The 18,846-nt window shown below is 38.2% G+C and overlaps 3 protein-coding genes across 11 annotated transcripts in view; 2 read left to right on the forward strand and 1 right to left on the reverse strand.

Moving 5' to 3' along the window:
- Positions 1-5,887, forward strand: part of LOC140744503 (WASH complex subunit 1) — a 46,769-nt gene extending 40,882 nt beyond the window's left edge. For all 4 annotated transcript variants that reach the window (XM_073076119.1, XM_073076121.1, XM_073076120.1 and 1 more), the window contains exon 6: positions 2,004-5,887. In XM_073076119.1, coding sequence (XP_072932220.1) covers positions 2,004-2,192 — 189 coding nt within the window. In that variant the 3' untranslated portion in view covers positions 2,193-5,887. The remainder of the gene's footprint in view (positions 1-2,003) is intronic.
- Positions 5,888-10,687: 4,800 nt separating this feature from the next.
- Positions 10,688-15,551, forward strand: LOC140744507 (WD repeat-containing protein 13). Its single transcript, XM_073076129.1, has 11 exons — positions 10,688-10,941; positions 11,281-11,336; positions 11,517-11,636; positions 11,760-11,867; positions 12,199-12,352; positions 12,820-12,986; positions 13,517-13,577; positions 13,701-13,783; positions 14,035-14,195; positions 14,569-14,768; positions 15,134-15,551. Exons 1-11 carry the CDS (start codon positions 10,860-10,862, stop codon positions 15,232-15,234), a joined length of 1,293 nt encoding a protein of 430 aa, XP_072932230.1. The 5' UTR covers positions 10,688-10,859; the 3' UTR covers positions 15,235-15,551.
- A 140-nt stretch (positions 15,552-15,691) lies between these two features.
- LOC140744504 (uncharacterized) overlaps positions 15,692-18,846 on the reverse strand; it is a 43,361-nt gene continuing 40,206 nt past the window's right edge. For all 6 annotated transcript variants that reach the window (XM_073076127.1, XM_073076124.1, XM_073076126.1 and 3 more), the window contains one exon: positions 15,692-18,742. In XM_073076127.1, the coding sequence (XP_072932228.1) occupies positions 17,907-18,742 (836 nt within the window). In that variant the 3' untranslated portion in view covers positions 15,692-17,906. The remainder of the gene's footprint in view (positions 18,743-18,846) is intronic.

Genomic DNA, 18,846 nt, shown 5'->3' on the forward strand with positions numbered 1-18,846 from the left:
CAATTTCTTATCAATTAGTAATTCTTAGAAACATATTTTAATGAACCTAAAAAGTATTAGCAATGAAAACTATTTCTAGACGAAACTTTCTTTTATCTAAAATTATGTTGTCTTGTGTTGTCGAACGATTCAATCGATCGTCTTACTGTTAGCAAGAATCGAACATTTCTGCAGAACGCCGCGTTTCTCATGAGTCGGCTTTTGTCGCGCGCTTCCCGGGAATATGTGTGTGTGTATGTTTCTTTCGGATATGCGTCTCTTTGTTTTTATAGATTATTCGCTGAACGCGCCTTTAAACTGGCTGCTATGAATCGAAGGGACGCCTCGTCTGTCCGTTTCTTATTAAAACCGCTTCGGGAAACATAAATTTATTATCTTGCGCTCGAACAGTCTAAATATCTTTAGCCGTTTGTGAAAAGTGGACTTTTTTCCTTTAGGTTTTTCAAATAAAGGGAACCGTTCACCTATTCACAACAATTTTAAAAAGTGAGTACAAAGACGAGAATTTCTAATATCGGAGAATCCATTTGCGTTATCGGTTTTGAGTTGGGGCCGCCAACACTCGAGCTGTGTCGAATTTGCGTATTGTTCCATTCGCAGTAACCAAATTCTGTTACATAACCAGCTATCCATGGGCTTCACGACGTAACGACTACACCGAGTACGTGCCTAACCTGACTCTGTTTTTCTAACAATGCTATGAAAACTGCTTTATTTGCCATTGTTATTTCTATTCTCCAGTTGCTGTTTATGTGCCCGTATTTATCGGCGTTTACGTATGCTAGAATGCAAACCGCTTTAACCTTTTGCAATATTTGATGTAAGCCCACACTTCGCTCAATTCAGATTGCTTCATTAATTAAACCATCACACTTGTGTATCAAAATTCGTGTCGCCTCGTGATTGTTTCACTCGTGGGCACGCAGTGCGCGAGCATCTCCGGAATGATCATCGCCATCTTGAGAATTTACATTTTGCACTGCGTAGGATGCCTTCTGGTTTCGTACATACTTTTTTCTCGGCTTGTCTCATTTCTCAGTAAGTGCTCGTTGAAATACCACCGCTGGAGATTTAAAAAGGGAAGAGCAGGTTCGCTCCCAAATGTGCACCACTGAAATTGTTTAATTTTAGTTTATTACGTTATAGCTTACAGCGAGTCTGGTAAAAGATAGTCGTACTACTTCTCGTAATTTCTTACGTGATAAACGTTCATCGTAACGATATCTACTTCTTATCGAGAGTGTTGTCACGACCTTAACCCCTTGTCATATCTCTTATAATATAATAGTTATTTTTTGAAAGTCATCTATCTATCCACGTTCAATAAACGTTCCATTGTTTATAATGTTTATATTTTTCTTTAGAAAGTATGAAGTACGTAATACTGTAGGCACGATGCATATCATACGATGTAAGAAGGGATTATAAATTATTTATTATCGATATTTATCTGGACACATCGTTCAACTGCGTAAAAATACATCGTATGTAATACCATTTAAGCCTTATCATGTAGTTATTCTTAACATGGCATGCCATTGACCTTCCATTCCAAGTAATAGATGTATTGATGGAAGTGATCATACGCAATAATTGTTTCTGCGTAATCAGTTAGATATCGTTTATTTTTACAAACCACGAATTACTCGTAACTGGCTGATGGCTCCCGTCCTGACCGTCATATATCATGATTTATTTAGTTTACAGATATAATACACATGACAAACATTATAGTTATTTGAAACATAATCCTATGAGTTTTTATAATAAATGAAATCTATAAGTTAGTAGGTAATACCTACACCTTTAATATGTCACGTATAAATATATTCCCTAGTTATCTATTTGAGCAAGAAAATTAGAAGAAACAAGTCTTGGGTGCAAATTAATTACATATTTATGTATAATAAATAACACCATCTGATTCTACTGCGACAGCGCTAGGAGATATACAAGAAATGCCAGCGAGCCTTGATGATTTAGCAACATTTTTGTTGTCGCAGGGTACGACAGGGGCTATCGGCGGCGACTTGATGGCGGACCTGCACGCGAAGCTGTCGATGCGCCGGCGCGGCATCTCGGGCGCCGAGCGTGCCGGCGGCACCGTGCTGCACACCCTCGCCAGCATCATACCGGAGCCCGGCGAACAGACACCGACGCAACGCTCCTCCAGCGAGGACGACTGGGACTGACCAGGTTTATGGTTGTAGTGGTGCAACAAGGATCCATTGTTATAGATAAATGTTTGGACAATATTGTAGCTTTTAATTTTGTATTGACAGGGGAAGGCTGGAAAAGATAATACAATCGTAGTGAGTGGCGCCCAGAAAATTTCTGATAGTTAATGTTAATGTTATGGCAGTTTTGTATTAGTTAAAAATACGACTTGTTGATATAAAACGGTATTATTGTCGTTAGTTTTACTGGCAGTATATTTCCAATTTGAAACAGCAACAGGTCTTAAATTTCAAATCCACTTTGATTGTAATCTGGAAAGTGGTTTGTACCAAAACCCAATATTTAATTCAATAATAATTTATGTTCAAATTAATCTTCTTTAATACCCGAAACGCTTCTTTATGTAGTTGACATTTGAAATACCAGTTTCAATGGTGCTTTTGGTGTATCTTAATCGTTCCGCCTTCCCCGAACCGCGTCTAATGTTACTAAATAATCGATTACACCCGATCACTTTCTGTTAACGTTGGCTTCTTCGAATACGTTAATGTGTTTAGGTATTACGTCACTGAATAATCACTGAAGAATGACATAATTATTTATGCTTTACATAAAAGTTAATTGGATTCATATTTTATGTTTGGTGTATAATTAGTTCTGTAAAATTGCAACACTGTTTGATAGTTTTCATCGTTAAAATATATTTGATCTATCTCGAAGTAACGTTATCTGTAACGTAACATTAATCTATTCGATTGTTCAATTCATTTGTTATTTGATACACTCGTTATAACATAAGAGACTACAAATCGTACGTGTTCCTACTTACTTCTACTAATGTAAATGCCATTAGCGTTTGCAGCACGAGTAATGTCTGTTTAGGAGCAAATCGGAAAGGATTGCGGTTCCGGGAGGTTATTACGATAATCGCGTTTCCCACTAGCGGCCGACTCGCTTTCGCTTCCGAGAAGGCGCTCACAAGTCTTCCCCGCGAACTATCAACCGCGGTGATTAGCATTTCCAGAATTGAGCGAAACAAAAAACGACTCGAAAAAATATACGAAGCTCGTGATAAGACGGAACTTGATAGCGGTTTAGCTCGTTTTCGGGTGCTCCGAGCACGTAAACGAACGTTACACGTCTATAATACAACTAGTTCAATTCCCGGCTATGTTCGCGTTATTATGCAACCCGTCATAATTTCTGCAAATACCACTGTATATGATTGGTTGCGCTGAATAACTCAACGTTGTTCGACGACATTGGATAGGACGTAATGGTTTGGCAATAAAATTGAATGCTGAGCAATTATAGGTTGCCTTACAAGAGGCGTAAATCTTGATCCACCATCCAGGGTCAAATAAAATAGTGCAACAACAGTTGCATAATAAATAGATGCCCGTTAGCAGGAAAAAATCTATCCAATTTTTGCCCACAAAAGATTAAAATTGGCAATTACTAGCTGCATTCCAGCATAAATGATCAAGTGTCGGTCTTTGCTAGGCAAAACATTAAATGCCTAAATAAATTACTAATAATAGGCGTAAGTTTGTATCATCTAGAAACAGGTGCATAGTAGCCAGCCTAAGCCTAAAGCCAGTGAGACTGATCGTAGGCCCTTGACAATCTAAAGCCCACGCAATTTTCAACGAACAAAATTACTGTTAATGAAATTTATATTGCGAAAATTGTATAACGTTATGCTTTTTATTAACATTATACATATAGAATTGTTTGTATTATGACATTTTATGAAACAGATCTGATAAGGTATATTGGTAGGTTTTCTTATATTTCCGTTGTTATTATAATCATAAGTATACAGTCCATATTATTTAGCATTGTTGGCTTTAAATTTGAACGCCGGTTTCTGGAACGCTGATCGCGGCTTCATTAACAATACGTCAAATATTTGAAGCTACGCACTGACCGGGACAATGAGCGTCGATGAATGGAGTCCGTGAAAGTTCGTTTTTACATGTTTTTGACGTACGTCATGTTGGTTTTACACAATAGACCGTTAATCAATTTAACAAAACGGACGAGCGGTCAGGATTCATTGACGTCATCTGAGCCGACGGTGTGTAAACGGCGTTTGATGTTTGACATTCGTTATATTAATTTACCTATTAATCATCGTTGGAGAAACCGGCCGTGATTGTGGAAGAATGTAGGTTTACGAGATAGGCTAAGATCTAGAAAGCGATACTGTTGATATATTGATTGAGAATACGAGATGTGTGTGCCTAGGGGGTGCTAAATAAAATGTAGCTTCTCTCGGAATTTTGTAAGTTCTGTTTTACATTTATCTTGCTTTGTACAAAATACGGTATAACTTTACTATGACTTAAGAGTTTATTAGGTATATTAATTAAGTGCGTTTTAAACGATGTAACGAAGCTTTTCCACTCGCCACCCGCTATTCATTTGGAGTGAACGAGAGCTAAAGCTGTATATCGTTAAGATAGATAGTAACATCGGAGCTTTGGTGACGTCGGATCGAATTAGCAATGGTAGTTTTATACAAATGTAGGCGCAATTAATTAATTTCATAGTAAGCCTTCTATATACAAGTGGGATATCCCGCAGCTAGGCACGGCTTTACTTGGAACTAGACCAGAACTGGCCACTCATACTGTATTCCGCTACGCTAATGCGTATGTTAGAAGAATTCTATAATAATTCCATTGTTAAATATAAAAATAAGTTATTGGGTAATCTTTAGAAATAATCTTTGAATTATTAGAATTGTACGTTGTAAATTCGGCTTTGATCGTTTAAAATGTAACCATAAGATGTATCGAATTACGTAGTGATGAAAATGTATATTGCTGTTAATATGTGTGTCAATGTTAAATAATTGGTCGTTATAAACATTGCGGTAGTTATGATTGAACTGTGATGACATAATCCCCATTTAGTGTGATTTTTCGAAATTACTCGACGGGGGAAAAATTGCGAGCTTGTAGTTGGAATCGAATTTTAAATATTGCAACATTTTTATAAGTTTAAGTAGGCTATAAGCTCATTTTGCCTTGTATTATACACTATAAAGGAACATTATTTGGAAACTGTAAATAATAAACCTCTCTCGAATGGCAACATTGTCATCTTTATTTGAACGTAATTTTATATTTTCAAACGGTACCGAATATGTAGGACATAAAATAACCGCTCAGCTGAAACATTTGACCGTATATGAATTCTGAGAAGCATAAAAATATGCGAAGGTCCTTATTTGGATGTAAATAAAATATCCCAGTAGGCTGTCCTTGCCGTGAGATTATAAATAATTTATTAAAGGAAAAAGTTATTGCTTAAGATTTTAGAATCTTTAATGTTTTCTGTACATTCACTGTTCAAATTGTAAAGGACATCGAAAGGTAGTTGGTACAGTATTTTATGGTAGATAAATTCGTAAATTCATAAAGTTTTTACAGTTCATTATTGTAATTTAATAAAAGTATCCGATCACAATTTTATACTTCTAAACGCCGATTTTTATTGTGTCTTGTATTACCTCTTTTGTAAGATATTGAGGAAAGACAACGATATACAAAAGGTATTTTTTTAAGCAAGACATTTTTTAGCATATATTGGCTTCCAAGATGTAGCTGGTAAAAAATGCTATCAGGAAAAGCATCTTCATTATTGCTCCAGTACAGAAAGTTTTCGTTCAATTAAACAAACATAACTAAACGCATACAGAAGCCCAATTTTACTAGCAATTTATGGAATTTTGATTATTACTTTATTAATATTAAAATCCAAACGTATTTTATTTATAATAATTTTTAAATAAAATACTGTATACCGTTTTAATTTTAAAAAATGTTTTACACACACTAAATTTATTTGCTAAATATTTTACAATATAAACTGTAAGAGGAAATAATGAGTAAGAATGATTTGTTTTAAAAATTGTATCTGTTTGTTCGTAATCATTAATGTATAATGTAGGTAAATAAGTAAACAATTGCTTGTTGTCGCAATCTTATAAACTTTCAGCAGTCCAACTGCAATGGCATTCGTGTCTGCTGCAGCATCCGTATCGAGATAAGGGAAACATTAATCCCATGTTATTACATAAACGTCGATTTTCGCTTATGGCCGCGTCTACGTGAGGGAACTGCAAGTGTCAGTATTTGGTAAATGGTCGGTTATGGTCGGTGCGTGCTGTTTGAATTTCGTCGCATTTGTATGCAGCGCGCCGCCGACGACAGTTAGTTCCGACGAAGTAGCCGTATCGGCCGGCTCTGCGTGGATTAACAAACTTGCTCTTGTAATAGATTAGCCCCGTATTGTAATCTAAAATCCTGGATCTAACTTCCTTTAAGTCGACTGTGTATTTAAATTCATTGCGGTCAAGTTAGAAGCGTTCCAATTATGCATTCGATTAGCTGGTTCTTAGTACATATCGTTTGTTTCAAGGCGTCTCAAAAGTTTATTGTTTTCTCTCTACGAGGTTCACATTGAAACGACTAAGTTAGTGAAATCCATTTCTCTATTGTATAGTTTTGTGTACAAATTATGGTTGTATACAGCTATAACTATTCGTGTGTTTAAATATATAAGATATTGAAATTGTTGCATAGTTATAATCCGAGGTAATGAACATCGCGGGGATTGGTGAAGGGTGAGAGCAACAATAACTGCTACGGTTCCTAATCGCCGCAATGCAAATTATCGCATTACATAAAATATACATGTTGCGCCTGAATTCTGCTTATTTTAATGGTTACACATAAACATCTTGTAACAACGAGTCGACTATTTCCACTTATTTAGTATAGAAGCCGATTCTTGCCTACCAAGCATGAATCAGACCTCATTCTTGTAGTGAGCTCCTGAATCTTAATATTAGACTATCTCACTGGTAGTGTCAAGTGTAGTATATTTACAACGATGGTCCATCTCGGGCGACAGTCTCTTAGCCCATGTGAAAGAAGCTGCTTATAAATTAAACATGAACTACGCCGGAATAAGCTTTTGTCGTGAGAAAGTAGCTTTGTCGATTTCTTTATATGGCGACACTGCATTCACAGATACTCTGAAACGATCGTACATCGGTGCTTCACTAACTAATGCCATTGTACTAGAATATTTGAAATATTCGTGTAAGCTATCGCCACTATTTATACAGGTTGATATATTTACGCTACCAAATGAAAATTTGATCTTTTGAGAACGGAGCATTGTGTACATATTTTATACGAGCATTCTTTTTATATTTTTGTATTTTTAAACATTAAGTTTTTTTAAAGGTAACAAGTGTTAAATATTGGTACGTCAACCTGGTTGATTTATTTGAAACACTGATGGTAGCTAAAATATCAACTGTTTCATGTAGCTTTAAGGTAGCTATTATTAATAATAGATTTAAGTATTATGAAGTAAATCGGGAAATAAAATTGTAATAATGTTGATATTATAGATGAATTTGTTAACAAAATTATGTATATACAATAGCGCTATATTAATATTAAATATTATATGTGTATAAACTAAGTCTACATGTAACTATTGTGTACTTTAGTAACTTGCCTTATGTTAAGATTTTCGTAAGATTTTGACTGATTGATTTAATAATCTACGTAATTTATAATCGTGGTTTTACACTATGCATTTCTCACAAGTCAATGCAAATGTTCTTCGACACTATTTAGGTACAACAAAATAGTCAACTATTTAAAGTGGATTAGTGGGTGGTGATAATGACCTTATTATTTTCCTGATAAACAATTGTAAGCGTTGTTAAAATTATCGGCGCCCGGATGTTGTCCATTGTTATTAACATAATTATTACGTATCTTATAAATAAATCCTCTGTTAACCATTTTCCACTAATCCACCTTATTATGTCTAGAATAGTTAGTAGAAACTGTAAATATACAAAGCGCCCATTTTAACTGTTTAATCATGATATCTATGGCCTGTATACATAAAGTTCGTTATATGATTGAATTTTACCCGTTACTATGTATGGTGGTAAATAAATGAGATTTTTAATTCTACGATTTGTTTTATTTTAACTTGTTTTTTCCTATATAGGTTTCATGTTTTTCCGCGACTTCGGTCGCGTATAAATATTGTTTAATGACAATCTCCGAGTCTAATATTCAGATTCACTGTAAGTAGTTTGTAAAGTAACGACAAATAAACAGATATAAATCGGAAACAGGTAAATTCTGAATCAGCTTAATTATATCATGAGTTAATTTATGCAATAATTATTTCGAATATTATTTTCAATTAGATATATCCCTAGAACAACTCAAAACAATTTATAACTATTATGAAATAAATTAGAACTGCAAAAGATATTAAACTTAAGTGGTTACATCACTTTACTTGAGTGACTCGAGTGTTTTTTTAATATACGAATTATTTTGGAAGCTGTCCAAGTCGTTATCCGGGCCCTGCTTCCCGGTACAGATACATAAGCCGGTAATCGCGGGTCACCGACTTGTTTTCACGTATTCTGATTATTTATAACGGCAGAGCACCTCGCTAGAAGCGACGTGTTTCGGGTTTTACACGGCATTGCCCCAGAATAACGCTCGTTGAGACTTCTCGGTATCAGCGCCGAGTATTTCGATTTCGGAAATAAGGATTCCGGGAAACCGCTGGCCTCCGCGCGTGGCGCTCGGAGGACGCGGCGCTAGGGCTACCAGCTCAGAGGAAATATTGTTATCACACACTAAGGCAAATATTTACAGGGCAGATGTTTTGGTAGGTACAATTTATATAAAGCTACATTTGAGGTGTGCCTGATAAATTATAAAATAAATATTTTCCTTATATACATTTATTGCATACAAATTCGAATCAAAAACAAATTGCTGATACAAATTATATGAATTTGTACAAAGGCGCTTTTTTCGTAGAATCCATATTACATATTTATACGAATTTCCGGATTTCGTGAGTACCTAGAATGAATTATTTGTAACTCTATTCAGCTTTTACAGAAATAGTATTAATATGGAACTGACTTAAATATTTTCGCTATTAATCCGCGACAACCCTACACAAAGTGGTAACGGCGGACGCAGCAAGGTGGAGGTGTGTGATAAATAGCCTTTGCCCGCAATACGCATGAGCCACTTCGTAATTATGAACTTTGACGCTATTACCGGGACCTATAGTGTTACATAGCGCGGGCGATGCTTCGCTTCGGAGAAACCGAGAAATTATAGGTTCATAAGTGGCGGGTCGCTGTATCTATTATTAAACATGCATTTTAATGCTCCCCAGACAAATTGATGTAACGTTGCATATGTATTTAATATAATTTTAAGTGGTTTTCATTTTAAATTAAAGTTGCTATCTCGAATAATGTAATAGCTAATGTTTTAGTTATAGGAAACGTGCTAAAGGAAATGGTGATTAATGAATCTGGAGTTGGTACAAGTGCTTTTATATTACATAGGTATTTATTTTCTTTATACCCTAGGTCAGGTACCCAAACCTGATATGAATATTGAATATATAAGTATATGAAAAGGCACACTTTAATAATAGTTAGTGCCCTTAGTTAAAGTTTTTAATTGAGAACTCCATTTCGAGAATTCATTACAATGGCCAATGTCAAATTTTAGTTCCTAAACGACCATCAGAGGTGAGATGCTTTAGAAATTTGTATGGGCCAGTACTTAATATACCTAAATATAAAAATATTGATAAGTGTAACGTGGTTAAGTGTATTAAATTGATCAACCGCACTGTTTACTACAGTAGTTGTGAATGGTAATGAGATAAATACCTAATCCCTGCGTAAGATATAAATAATAATTTCACATGAATTTGCATTTTAATAAACAATGGGAAAATTGTATACTATAATGTAATACCATACTAATAACTCATTTAATACATAATGAGTCACGGAAGGTATACTCGGAAATAATTATACATCGTATACACTATAAATATTATACATATTCAATATACAGTATTTAGTACATAGTATCAATTTGAAGGTAGTAGAACCTTTAGTGGTTCAACTCCGGCGGTACCACCGCCCCACCAGCAGCAGCAGCAGCAGTGTTCACTGCAGCTCTGTTAAGCACAGCTGTGTTCTGCTATGAAGGGCGTGGTAAGGGAAACATATTTTTCCAATGCAATCGTAGTCTTCAGTTCAGAGGTAGTTGCGAAACTGTAGCTGACCTCAGGTAGGAATTTAATTTTGTCTGGGGTTGATTACAGATATCCATGGGCGACAATAGCCGGTTACAATAAATTATTAGGTATAAAATATTTTTATAACTAAAAATCATTGTTAATTGTGTTCATTCATGGCGTCATCGTGAATTTTATTCGTTAGTTTATTGACAAGTTTCTACTGAATTATCGAACGTCCCTTAGGCACGTCCTTATGGTACAATGTACCGTATTTTAAAATGAAGAATAACATAATCGCAGTAGCTTCAATTCTGTCAAAGAAAAAATATTAATTGTCTAAAATTTGACATATAAATGTCACTGTCAAGTGTCTTGACAGTGACAGTTATCAGTGACTGCAAAGTAATCAAACACAAAATCAAAACACGGATTGAAAACAATCATTATAAAACTTCTTTGGAGAAATAATCAGAGTTTAGGCAATATCGGTTATGTGTAATTAAACAAGGCTTCTTTTAAACACCATTTAGTCTTCACGTATTATTAATTCGTGTAAGATGGCGGCAGCTTTTCAGCAGCAGATTTTCGCATTAGATGCTCGTTTTAATGCTTACAGAGCTCCTGGGAATCCTAACTTTAGTAAGTCATGTTTAATATTGTATTTACAAAGCAGTTTAAGTATTCTGCATCTTACTACTGCATGCATTCGCACATATTATATTAACCCACAACTATTTCTTGACTTCCTAGTTCCTGTAACGGTGTATGAAGAGTCAGTTCCATTGTTTTATAATTGAAACGACTTCTATCTTATTATATAAGTTAATTCAGTACATTATGGATGAATGTACTCAGGTCATTACTTATAATTTTATTTATTAAGTCATAAATACTTTTATGTAAATTCTAAAAATTAAACCGCCTACAATTGTCACTTATTTACTTGTCACATTATTTTGCCATATAATTTTATTACAGAAACGTTATACATAAGACGAAGAAGTCAGCTGTTAAGAGAAAATGCTAAATTTAAGGTAAGCCTTAAATATTCAACAGATGTTATGAATTTTTAAGGGAACCACAGAAGTGTCTAGGAGAAGAGCTGCTTACAAACAATACAGATTTTTTTTTCATCTTACATAGATATAAGTGACAAAAAGTCATATTTATTTTTTTATATACAGTCTTCATTAATATAATTATCAATTTTGTAGGATATAGAGACAATTAAAAAGTACCTCAACATAAGGAGTCAGTTGTTGCAAAGAAGGTATGGAGTGCAGGACAACATCTCTATCAGCTCATCTTCGTCTCGACCAAGATCTAGCAGCAAGGTGAAAATTTCATTTTATTTTCAGTTAAATATACTTCAATAGTATCAGAAAGAACAGTTCAAGATTATGAATATTTATACTTAAAAACTACAAATTGGTAAAAAACATGTTCCTTGGTTCCAGGCAAGTCTATCCATCGATGAAACTCCAAACAGTAACACTAAGAAAAAAAATGATCTGAGTATTTCTGAGAACTATGCCTTTACAGGAGTACATCACATATTTGATCAGGTAAGATCTTGTCTTACTCACAGTTTTACAACATCACTTTCAAATTTCAAATAAGAAGAGGCCTGGGCATTTTTGAATGTGCTTCTCCAATATGGATTGTTGTAGCAGTATGGAATATGGATTAGTAAAAGTTTTCAAATTATCCATAGAGCCTTCGACCAACTGCTAATAAATTATAACAAGAATACAAGTCAATATTTATAGTTCTTGGGAATCAAAACCTAGAATAACGATATTTCTGCACTGCAAAAATAATCACACACAACTGACATTAATGTGATGGTATTAAAATACAATTTATTATTTCTAACATTATCAATATCTTGTGCAGCATACAAATCAGGTGAGCGTGGTGAAGTTCGCGAACAACGACCGCTCGAAGCTGTGCTGCGCGTCGCACGACGGCACCGTGTCCATCTGCGACGTGACCGCCTCGCCGCCGCGCGTCTCCTTTGTGCTCGAGGGACACACCGAGGCGGTCACAGGTGCCTTCTACACTCATTGCCTCACAGTAGAATTTTCTGTGCAGTGGATGCTATAAAACAAGTGCCAATACATAAACGCCTAGACCAGAACTGACATCTAAATTCATAATTTGCATATCATAAGTTACTAAAACTTGTTATTAAACATTTTTTCAATTCTGATGACTTTTAGAGTTCCAAAAGCCTATGAGCTCTAGCGGGGTTTAGGGGGGGGGGGGGCCGGAACGCACCGGGCTTCCGATCCAGGGGAGCCTCCAAACACAATTGTTAAAAAAAGATCATTAGATATTTTGTGAAATCAACTTTTTAGTCTGGAGGCCTCCATTCAACATCCGTTATTAATAATCAATCTATCCAATGTTTTGCCTAACGAAAGTCGACGTATGACAATTTCTTTATACTAGACTTTTTATATCGCTCATTGTGTCTACTACCCCGTGCTTAACCCCATTGTGTCGTGGTGGCAGGGTGCGACTGGTCGGCGTCTAACGAGCTGGTGGTGTCGTGCGCGCTGGACGGCGTGCTGTGCCTGTGGGACGTGGCGGCGCGCGCGCGGCTGCGCACCGTGCGCGACCAGCTGCGCGCGCCGCTGCTCGCCTGCGCCTTCCTGCCCGCCAACAACAACATGGTCATCGTATCCTTGTCAACTTCACACACCCTTCGCAGGTGGTAGAACCCCTCGTGTTTCGACTCCGGCGTCATCACCGCCACACCTATTTCTGTCCCATAACAGTGTCAAACGCTGCTGTGTTTTGGTCTGAAGGGTGGACACATACTTCCGAGGTGTTCCAGCTTAGACCTCAGGGGTAGCAGCGCATCTGTTGCCAACCTCAGGTACGAATATATAATCCTATCGGGGGTTGATTACAGATGTCCATGGGCGGCAGTAGCCACTTTCCATAAGGTGGATTGCATGCTGACACTACACCTCACACACAGACGTTACTCTTGACACAACACACGATTGCGACTTTTTTGTGTGCCATGAGGAGGAAGAAAGTAATGGTGAAACGATTTTGTAAAGGAAACTTTTACGCCGAAGCGTAACGTTACGGTAATAATATGAAACGATACGATACTATATTAATTTTCACGAACAAAATGCCAGAGTACAAAAAGCTTTTTAAAATACCGGAGTTACTATTTCCTTAACTTTCTAATCAGGCTGGTAACGCACGAGGAATGGTGGAAGTTCTTAATATTTCCACAGGAATATATCCAAGAGGTAAGTTTTTTAAAATATATGATTTTATGATACATGCTAAAATATAAAGATTTTAAATAAAAACAATTTTTAATTTAAACTTATGTCAGAATATGTTCTAATTTATAATGTTTTTATTAACAGGCGGCAGTAGTATTTTAGGTGGACGTGTTCTTTCAATAGCGTGTGAATCTAGTGGAAGAATGTTCTGGGCAGCCAATGATAAGGTATGAGTGTATAATTCGTGCCAAAATATGTTTGCTTTTAACTTTATATTAAACAGACCCAATATTAGACCCATTTTGCTTTGCTGTGCTTTAAAGCCCCAGCCCAGTAAGCATGCGTTTCATATACGAAGTTACGGTCGTAGGGCATTGACACTATTGACCTATATCGATTAATATAATCACTGCTTCCTGCTGCCGATCATAAGTATTTTCAAGTTCGTTCTCGTCGGTAACCCGTGTGTGTGGCGCAGGGTCTGATCGTGAGCTACCGCATGGACGGCGCGGGCGCGCTGAGCAAGCTGCGGCGCTGCTGCGTGCGCGGCGCCGTCAGCTGCGCGTCCTGGAGCCCCTGGCTGGCCAGACACCCCGCGCTGCTCGTGTCCGCCGCGGACGATGCGCTCTACTTGTTCAGGTAACCAACACCACCGCCACACCTATTTCTGAAGGTGGTAGAACCCTTTGTGGTTCGGCACTTCGGCACCACCGCCACACCAACACTGCTGTGTTCTGGTTTGAAGGGTGTGGTAAGGGAGACATACTAACCCGAGGCGTTCCAGCTTATTCCTCAGGGGTAGCGGCGCATCTGTGGCCAACCTCAGGTAGGAATATCTAAGCCTATCTGGGGTTCATTGCGGATGTCCATGGGCGGACCAGAGGCCCGGAACGGATTGCCCCTATCGCGAGTGCCCGTAAGATGTATAACTTACTTCAAAAATTACGTCACGGTGTCCTCTTATATTAAATTTCACTCTCATCTTAGCATGCCTATTATTTATTATTTACAGAATAGCCGACCGCGAAGGTAGCCTGGTTCTGAAGAAGCGGTTCGAGGTGTCGCACCGTCAGTACGCGGTGAAGTCCACCTTCTGCCCGCTGATGTCGTTCCGGCGCGGCGTGTGCGTGGTGTCCGGCTCCGAGGACGCCTGCGTGTACTTCCTCGACATCGAAGGCCACGCTGATCAACCTGTCGTCAATAAGTTGCAGGGTACGTTGGGGTATATTTGTAACATTATTTTTGACTCTTAACTGTACAGTTGAACCATAGCAATTAGTAGGTGACATTTCATAACGTAAACTGCATTATGAGAAAGAAGAGTATTGCGCCATAATTTGCTTAAAACTGCACATGATTTATAAATAACACAAATCCAAGAACAAATTGCCGCTACCTATATTCAATGACACATCATTGTCATTCTGGAGGCTAACTTGGAGTGTGTTATATAAGCAAATTTGCCTTACCCTGCTTCAACGTACTCAATCAGATTTTGCGTATATTTAATGTTAGATTCTATCATTATTAACTGTTTGACTATATGACTTAGTAATGGAATGGTTATGTTCCCCCAGGGCACGCTCACCCAGTGCTGGGCGTGAGCTTCAGCTACGACGAGAGCCTGCTGGCCAGCAGCGACGCGTCCGGCCTCGTCATCATCTGGCGCCGCAGCTGACCGCCGCGCCGCACCCTCTCCGCTACTACAGTAGCCTCGTACTCTTAGCTTTATACAATTGATTCACAAAATCTACTAGAGAACAATGATCTTCCCAAATAACATATTTTAGCCTCAATGGGTTTGGTTAATGTTAAAATCTATTCTTGTTATAATAATACTTTATCTCGAATAAAATGAGAAGATATTATAATTATAGAAAATTATGCTTATTTTATGATATTTAATGTGATCTCTATATATTTTATTACTTATTTTTATTAAAATAAAGTCAAATATTTATCAGCTAATGTTATACATTCCACGAATGAATATCAATATAATTATGATCAAACATTAAAATTTGTTTTATTGTACGCAAAAAATACGAATGAACCTAAAGGTTATAATAATATTGTAAAGATAAGATGCTACTAATTACTTATTAGAGAAATGCTCAATTTTATAAATAAAAATCTTGTTGAGTCACGAGTTTTATTAATTATTTATTTTTCATATAAATACTTTTAAAAGACTCGACAATGTCACAATATGAAAAGACTCCCAATGCGTTCACATTCACTAAATACTGCCGACAGCATACAAATCAACAACTTACAAACAATAAATACCATAATTATTATTGGACAATTCATTCAAATAATTCCTCGTTTTCATTTCAATGTATAAAGGGTGACGTAAATAAATTTTGTTGGAAAGATTTTTAAACCAAACACTATTTATAAAAACTAACTGACGAGATCGGGCCGAGGCTATCCGCCGGCCGCGCTCGTCACAAACTACAATTTACGTTCAAAAATCTAACCAAGAGCATTCCTACATCGTAACCGCAACAAAATGAACATCTACCGCGTATTTACACCTGTACATTAACGAAACATTCTAAAACTGTTAAAAATAATGTTCAGAACAATAAACATGTAGTACAATCAATAAATTTCATATTATTCAAAAAAATCTTCGATAACATTAAATTATATTTACAGCAGTAACTAAACAACTAAAACGCGATGATATGGAAATGAGAAGAATTGCACATTAGGTTCACACTTGGACGTATTGCATATCGATGACGTGATCTCCGAGCGGCGCCGGGCGGCTGAAACACCGAGGTGCGAAGTTTTCAACAAGCTATATTTTCCCGACAATAAAAAAATTGCAATTTTACGGCTGATTTTAATATAACGCAGTGTCTAATGAGGCTATGTTCTGAAAAATATTTATGTAGTTATTTAGATCGCTTTACAATTATATTCACGACTATTATCGTAACATCGGTTTATTTTTGGGTGTTCACTATTTCAAGATAAAGAGAATAACAAATTGTCGTTAATACGGTGTTTCAATCGCCGAGCGCCCGATAAATACGCAATATCGATCTGTCACCAAAACTTATATTACATCTACACTTACCTAATATAAACTTTTACTTAACTAGAATTGGCTTCTGTTTCGAATGTTTGTAGATACAGTCAGAATGACTACTTTTTGGAATAAATTTTAACGTGAAGTTTTAGTAGAAAATGTGCAAAAGCTACTATTTTTTACAATATTTAACTACTGTGATGCCTTTAAGTATAGAAGTAAATGAATAATTATAATGTGTTCAGAATTTTTTATAATCCATGTGTGCAAAAATCTAATAACAAATTGACATTTCCTCCGGCTGCCACTACAAACATTCGAGTATAGATATTTTTTTATTTTCCACGAAGTTCTTACGATGGAAGTTGCGTATCCATTGTGCGTAGATGTAATGTCACAAGATAATTTAGACCATAAATAGTTCGGGCACACGCTTCAAACAGATCAACGTCGAACGCTGTTATTTTATTGGATTCACCTTGACTGCACATGCATGATATATTTTCAAGCCAAAATAAAAAAATCACTCCCTTCGCGTGTGCTCGAACTTACAGTAAGACTACTAGAATTACAATCTAATCCGCTACGACATTACGAAATAAACAGTAAAAATATTACGTATGAAATAACTAGCAAGTATAATCGGTCGCCATAGTGGTAAAGTGAATAGGCCATCACTAACGTACAAAGTTAAAAATTAGGCTGCGATATTATTTTGGACCTGTAAAACGTGCCGGAGCACTCACTTCGTTTGATGAAAGCGCTATATCTACAAATATATAATATAATTCACGGCTATTTGTACCATAGTTGTGGGAACACCAAACAAATCACTGGTGGCATCTGAATTTTGCATTTGATGACGTAAATACTATAAAGGTGGACGAACGTCTACGTTGGAACATTCGAGACAATACTGACTGAGATGATCGAACTCCGATATGTATATTAGTGTCATGCAAAATGAAAAATGTGTTGCACTACTGAATGGAAAGTTCTTAGACGATAAGACCTCTAATATCTTAGCTAACGTAATGGCAACATAGTGCGCCGACGGGCTACTACGTATATTATATCCACCGCTGGCGCGTGTGATGGTGTGGCTTGGCGGATCCCCGGCAACGAGCATCGCTCGGAGTAATTTCGATTTTAAAATTATCGACTCCTCGATTTTCTTTCTTGCCACGCTCAGTCCCAAGACGCAAGTCTTCTGCGGTCGGCAGTCTCTCGCTCCCCGTCCGCTTAAGCCTTTAATATCATGGATAGCCTTATATACAAAAACGAGACTACATCTGAGTCCGCTCCGTTTATGAGATATTGGGCGTGGCGGGCTTGTTCCTCTCGAGCGTGGCCTTGGAGCTGCTCTCGATGCCAGAGTCCTCGTCACCGCTGTCCAGCACCGTGCCCTCGCCCTTCACGGGCTCCTTGACGTGATCGCTCTCCTCCTTGAGCGCCAACAGCTCGTTCTCGACATCCTCGTCGGTGAGGATGATGCTCTTGGTCTCCTGCTCCGGCGGCTGGGCGCGGTGGCGCGGCAGGCCCTTGCCGAAGGTGGAGAAGGTGGGCTCGGGCATGACGGCGTCGTCGGCGGGCGGCACGCTGGCGGGCAGCGCGGCGCCGGCCACGGGCGTGGCGTCCGACATCACCAGCGGCGTGGCGGGCTCCGGCCGCTTGGGCTTGTCGAGCACGAAGCTGAACACGCGGCTGTGGCGCGGCGACGGCACGTGCGGGCTGGGCGGCAGGTCCAGCTTGAGCTTGTCGCGCGTGTGGCGCAGGCCGCCGAGCGCCTCGCCGCCGGGCGAGCTCGGGCTCACGGACTCGCTGGAGCTGGCGCTGTCGAGCGGCCGCCAGCACTGCGGCTCGCCGTCCGGCAGCTTCTTCTCCTTGAAGTCGTCGTCGAGCGTGGAGCCCGGCGTGATGTCCTCGACGCCGGAGTCGGGCGTGGTGAAGTCGAGCGAGGGCGTGGCGGTGTGCGCGAGCGGGTGGTCGAGTGCGGGCGCGAGGGCGGGCGGCGGCGACGGCGGCGAGGGCGGGGAGGGCGGCGGCTTGTGCAGCCCGGGGAAGAACTGGCTGCTGCTCGACATCACGCCGAGGGTCTCGAACGGGCGCGCCGATGACGATATGAAGAAGTCTTCGTCGTAATCTGGAATTAGTGTTACAGAGTTACATGTAAGAGCTGAATTATGAAAAGGATCTTATTATAGATAGGATAGGATCTCATTTTAGATTATATCCATTTTTTATAAT

Source organism: Epargyreus clarus, unplaced genomic scaffold, assembly GCF_041222505.1.
Source record: "Epargyreus clarus isolate Ecla_fem2 unplaced genomic scaffold, WU_Ecla_fem_2.2 ptg000008l, whole genome shotgun sequence".
Classification (NCBI taxonomy): Eukaryota; Metazoa; Arthropoda; class Insecta; order Lepidoptera; family Hesperiidae; genus Epargyreus; species Epargyreus clarus.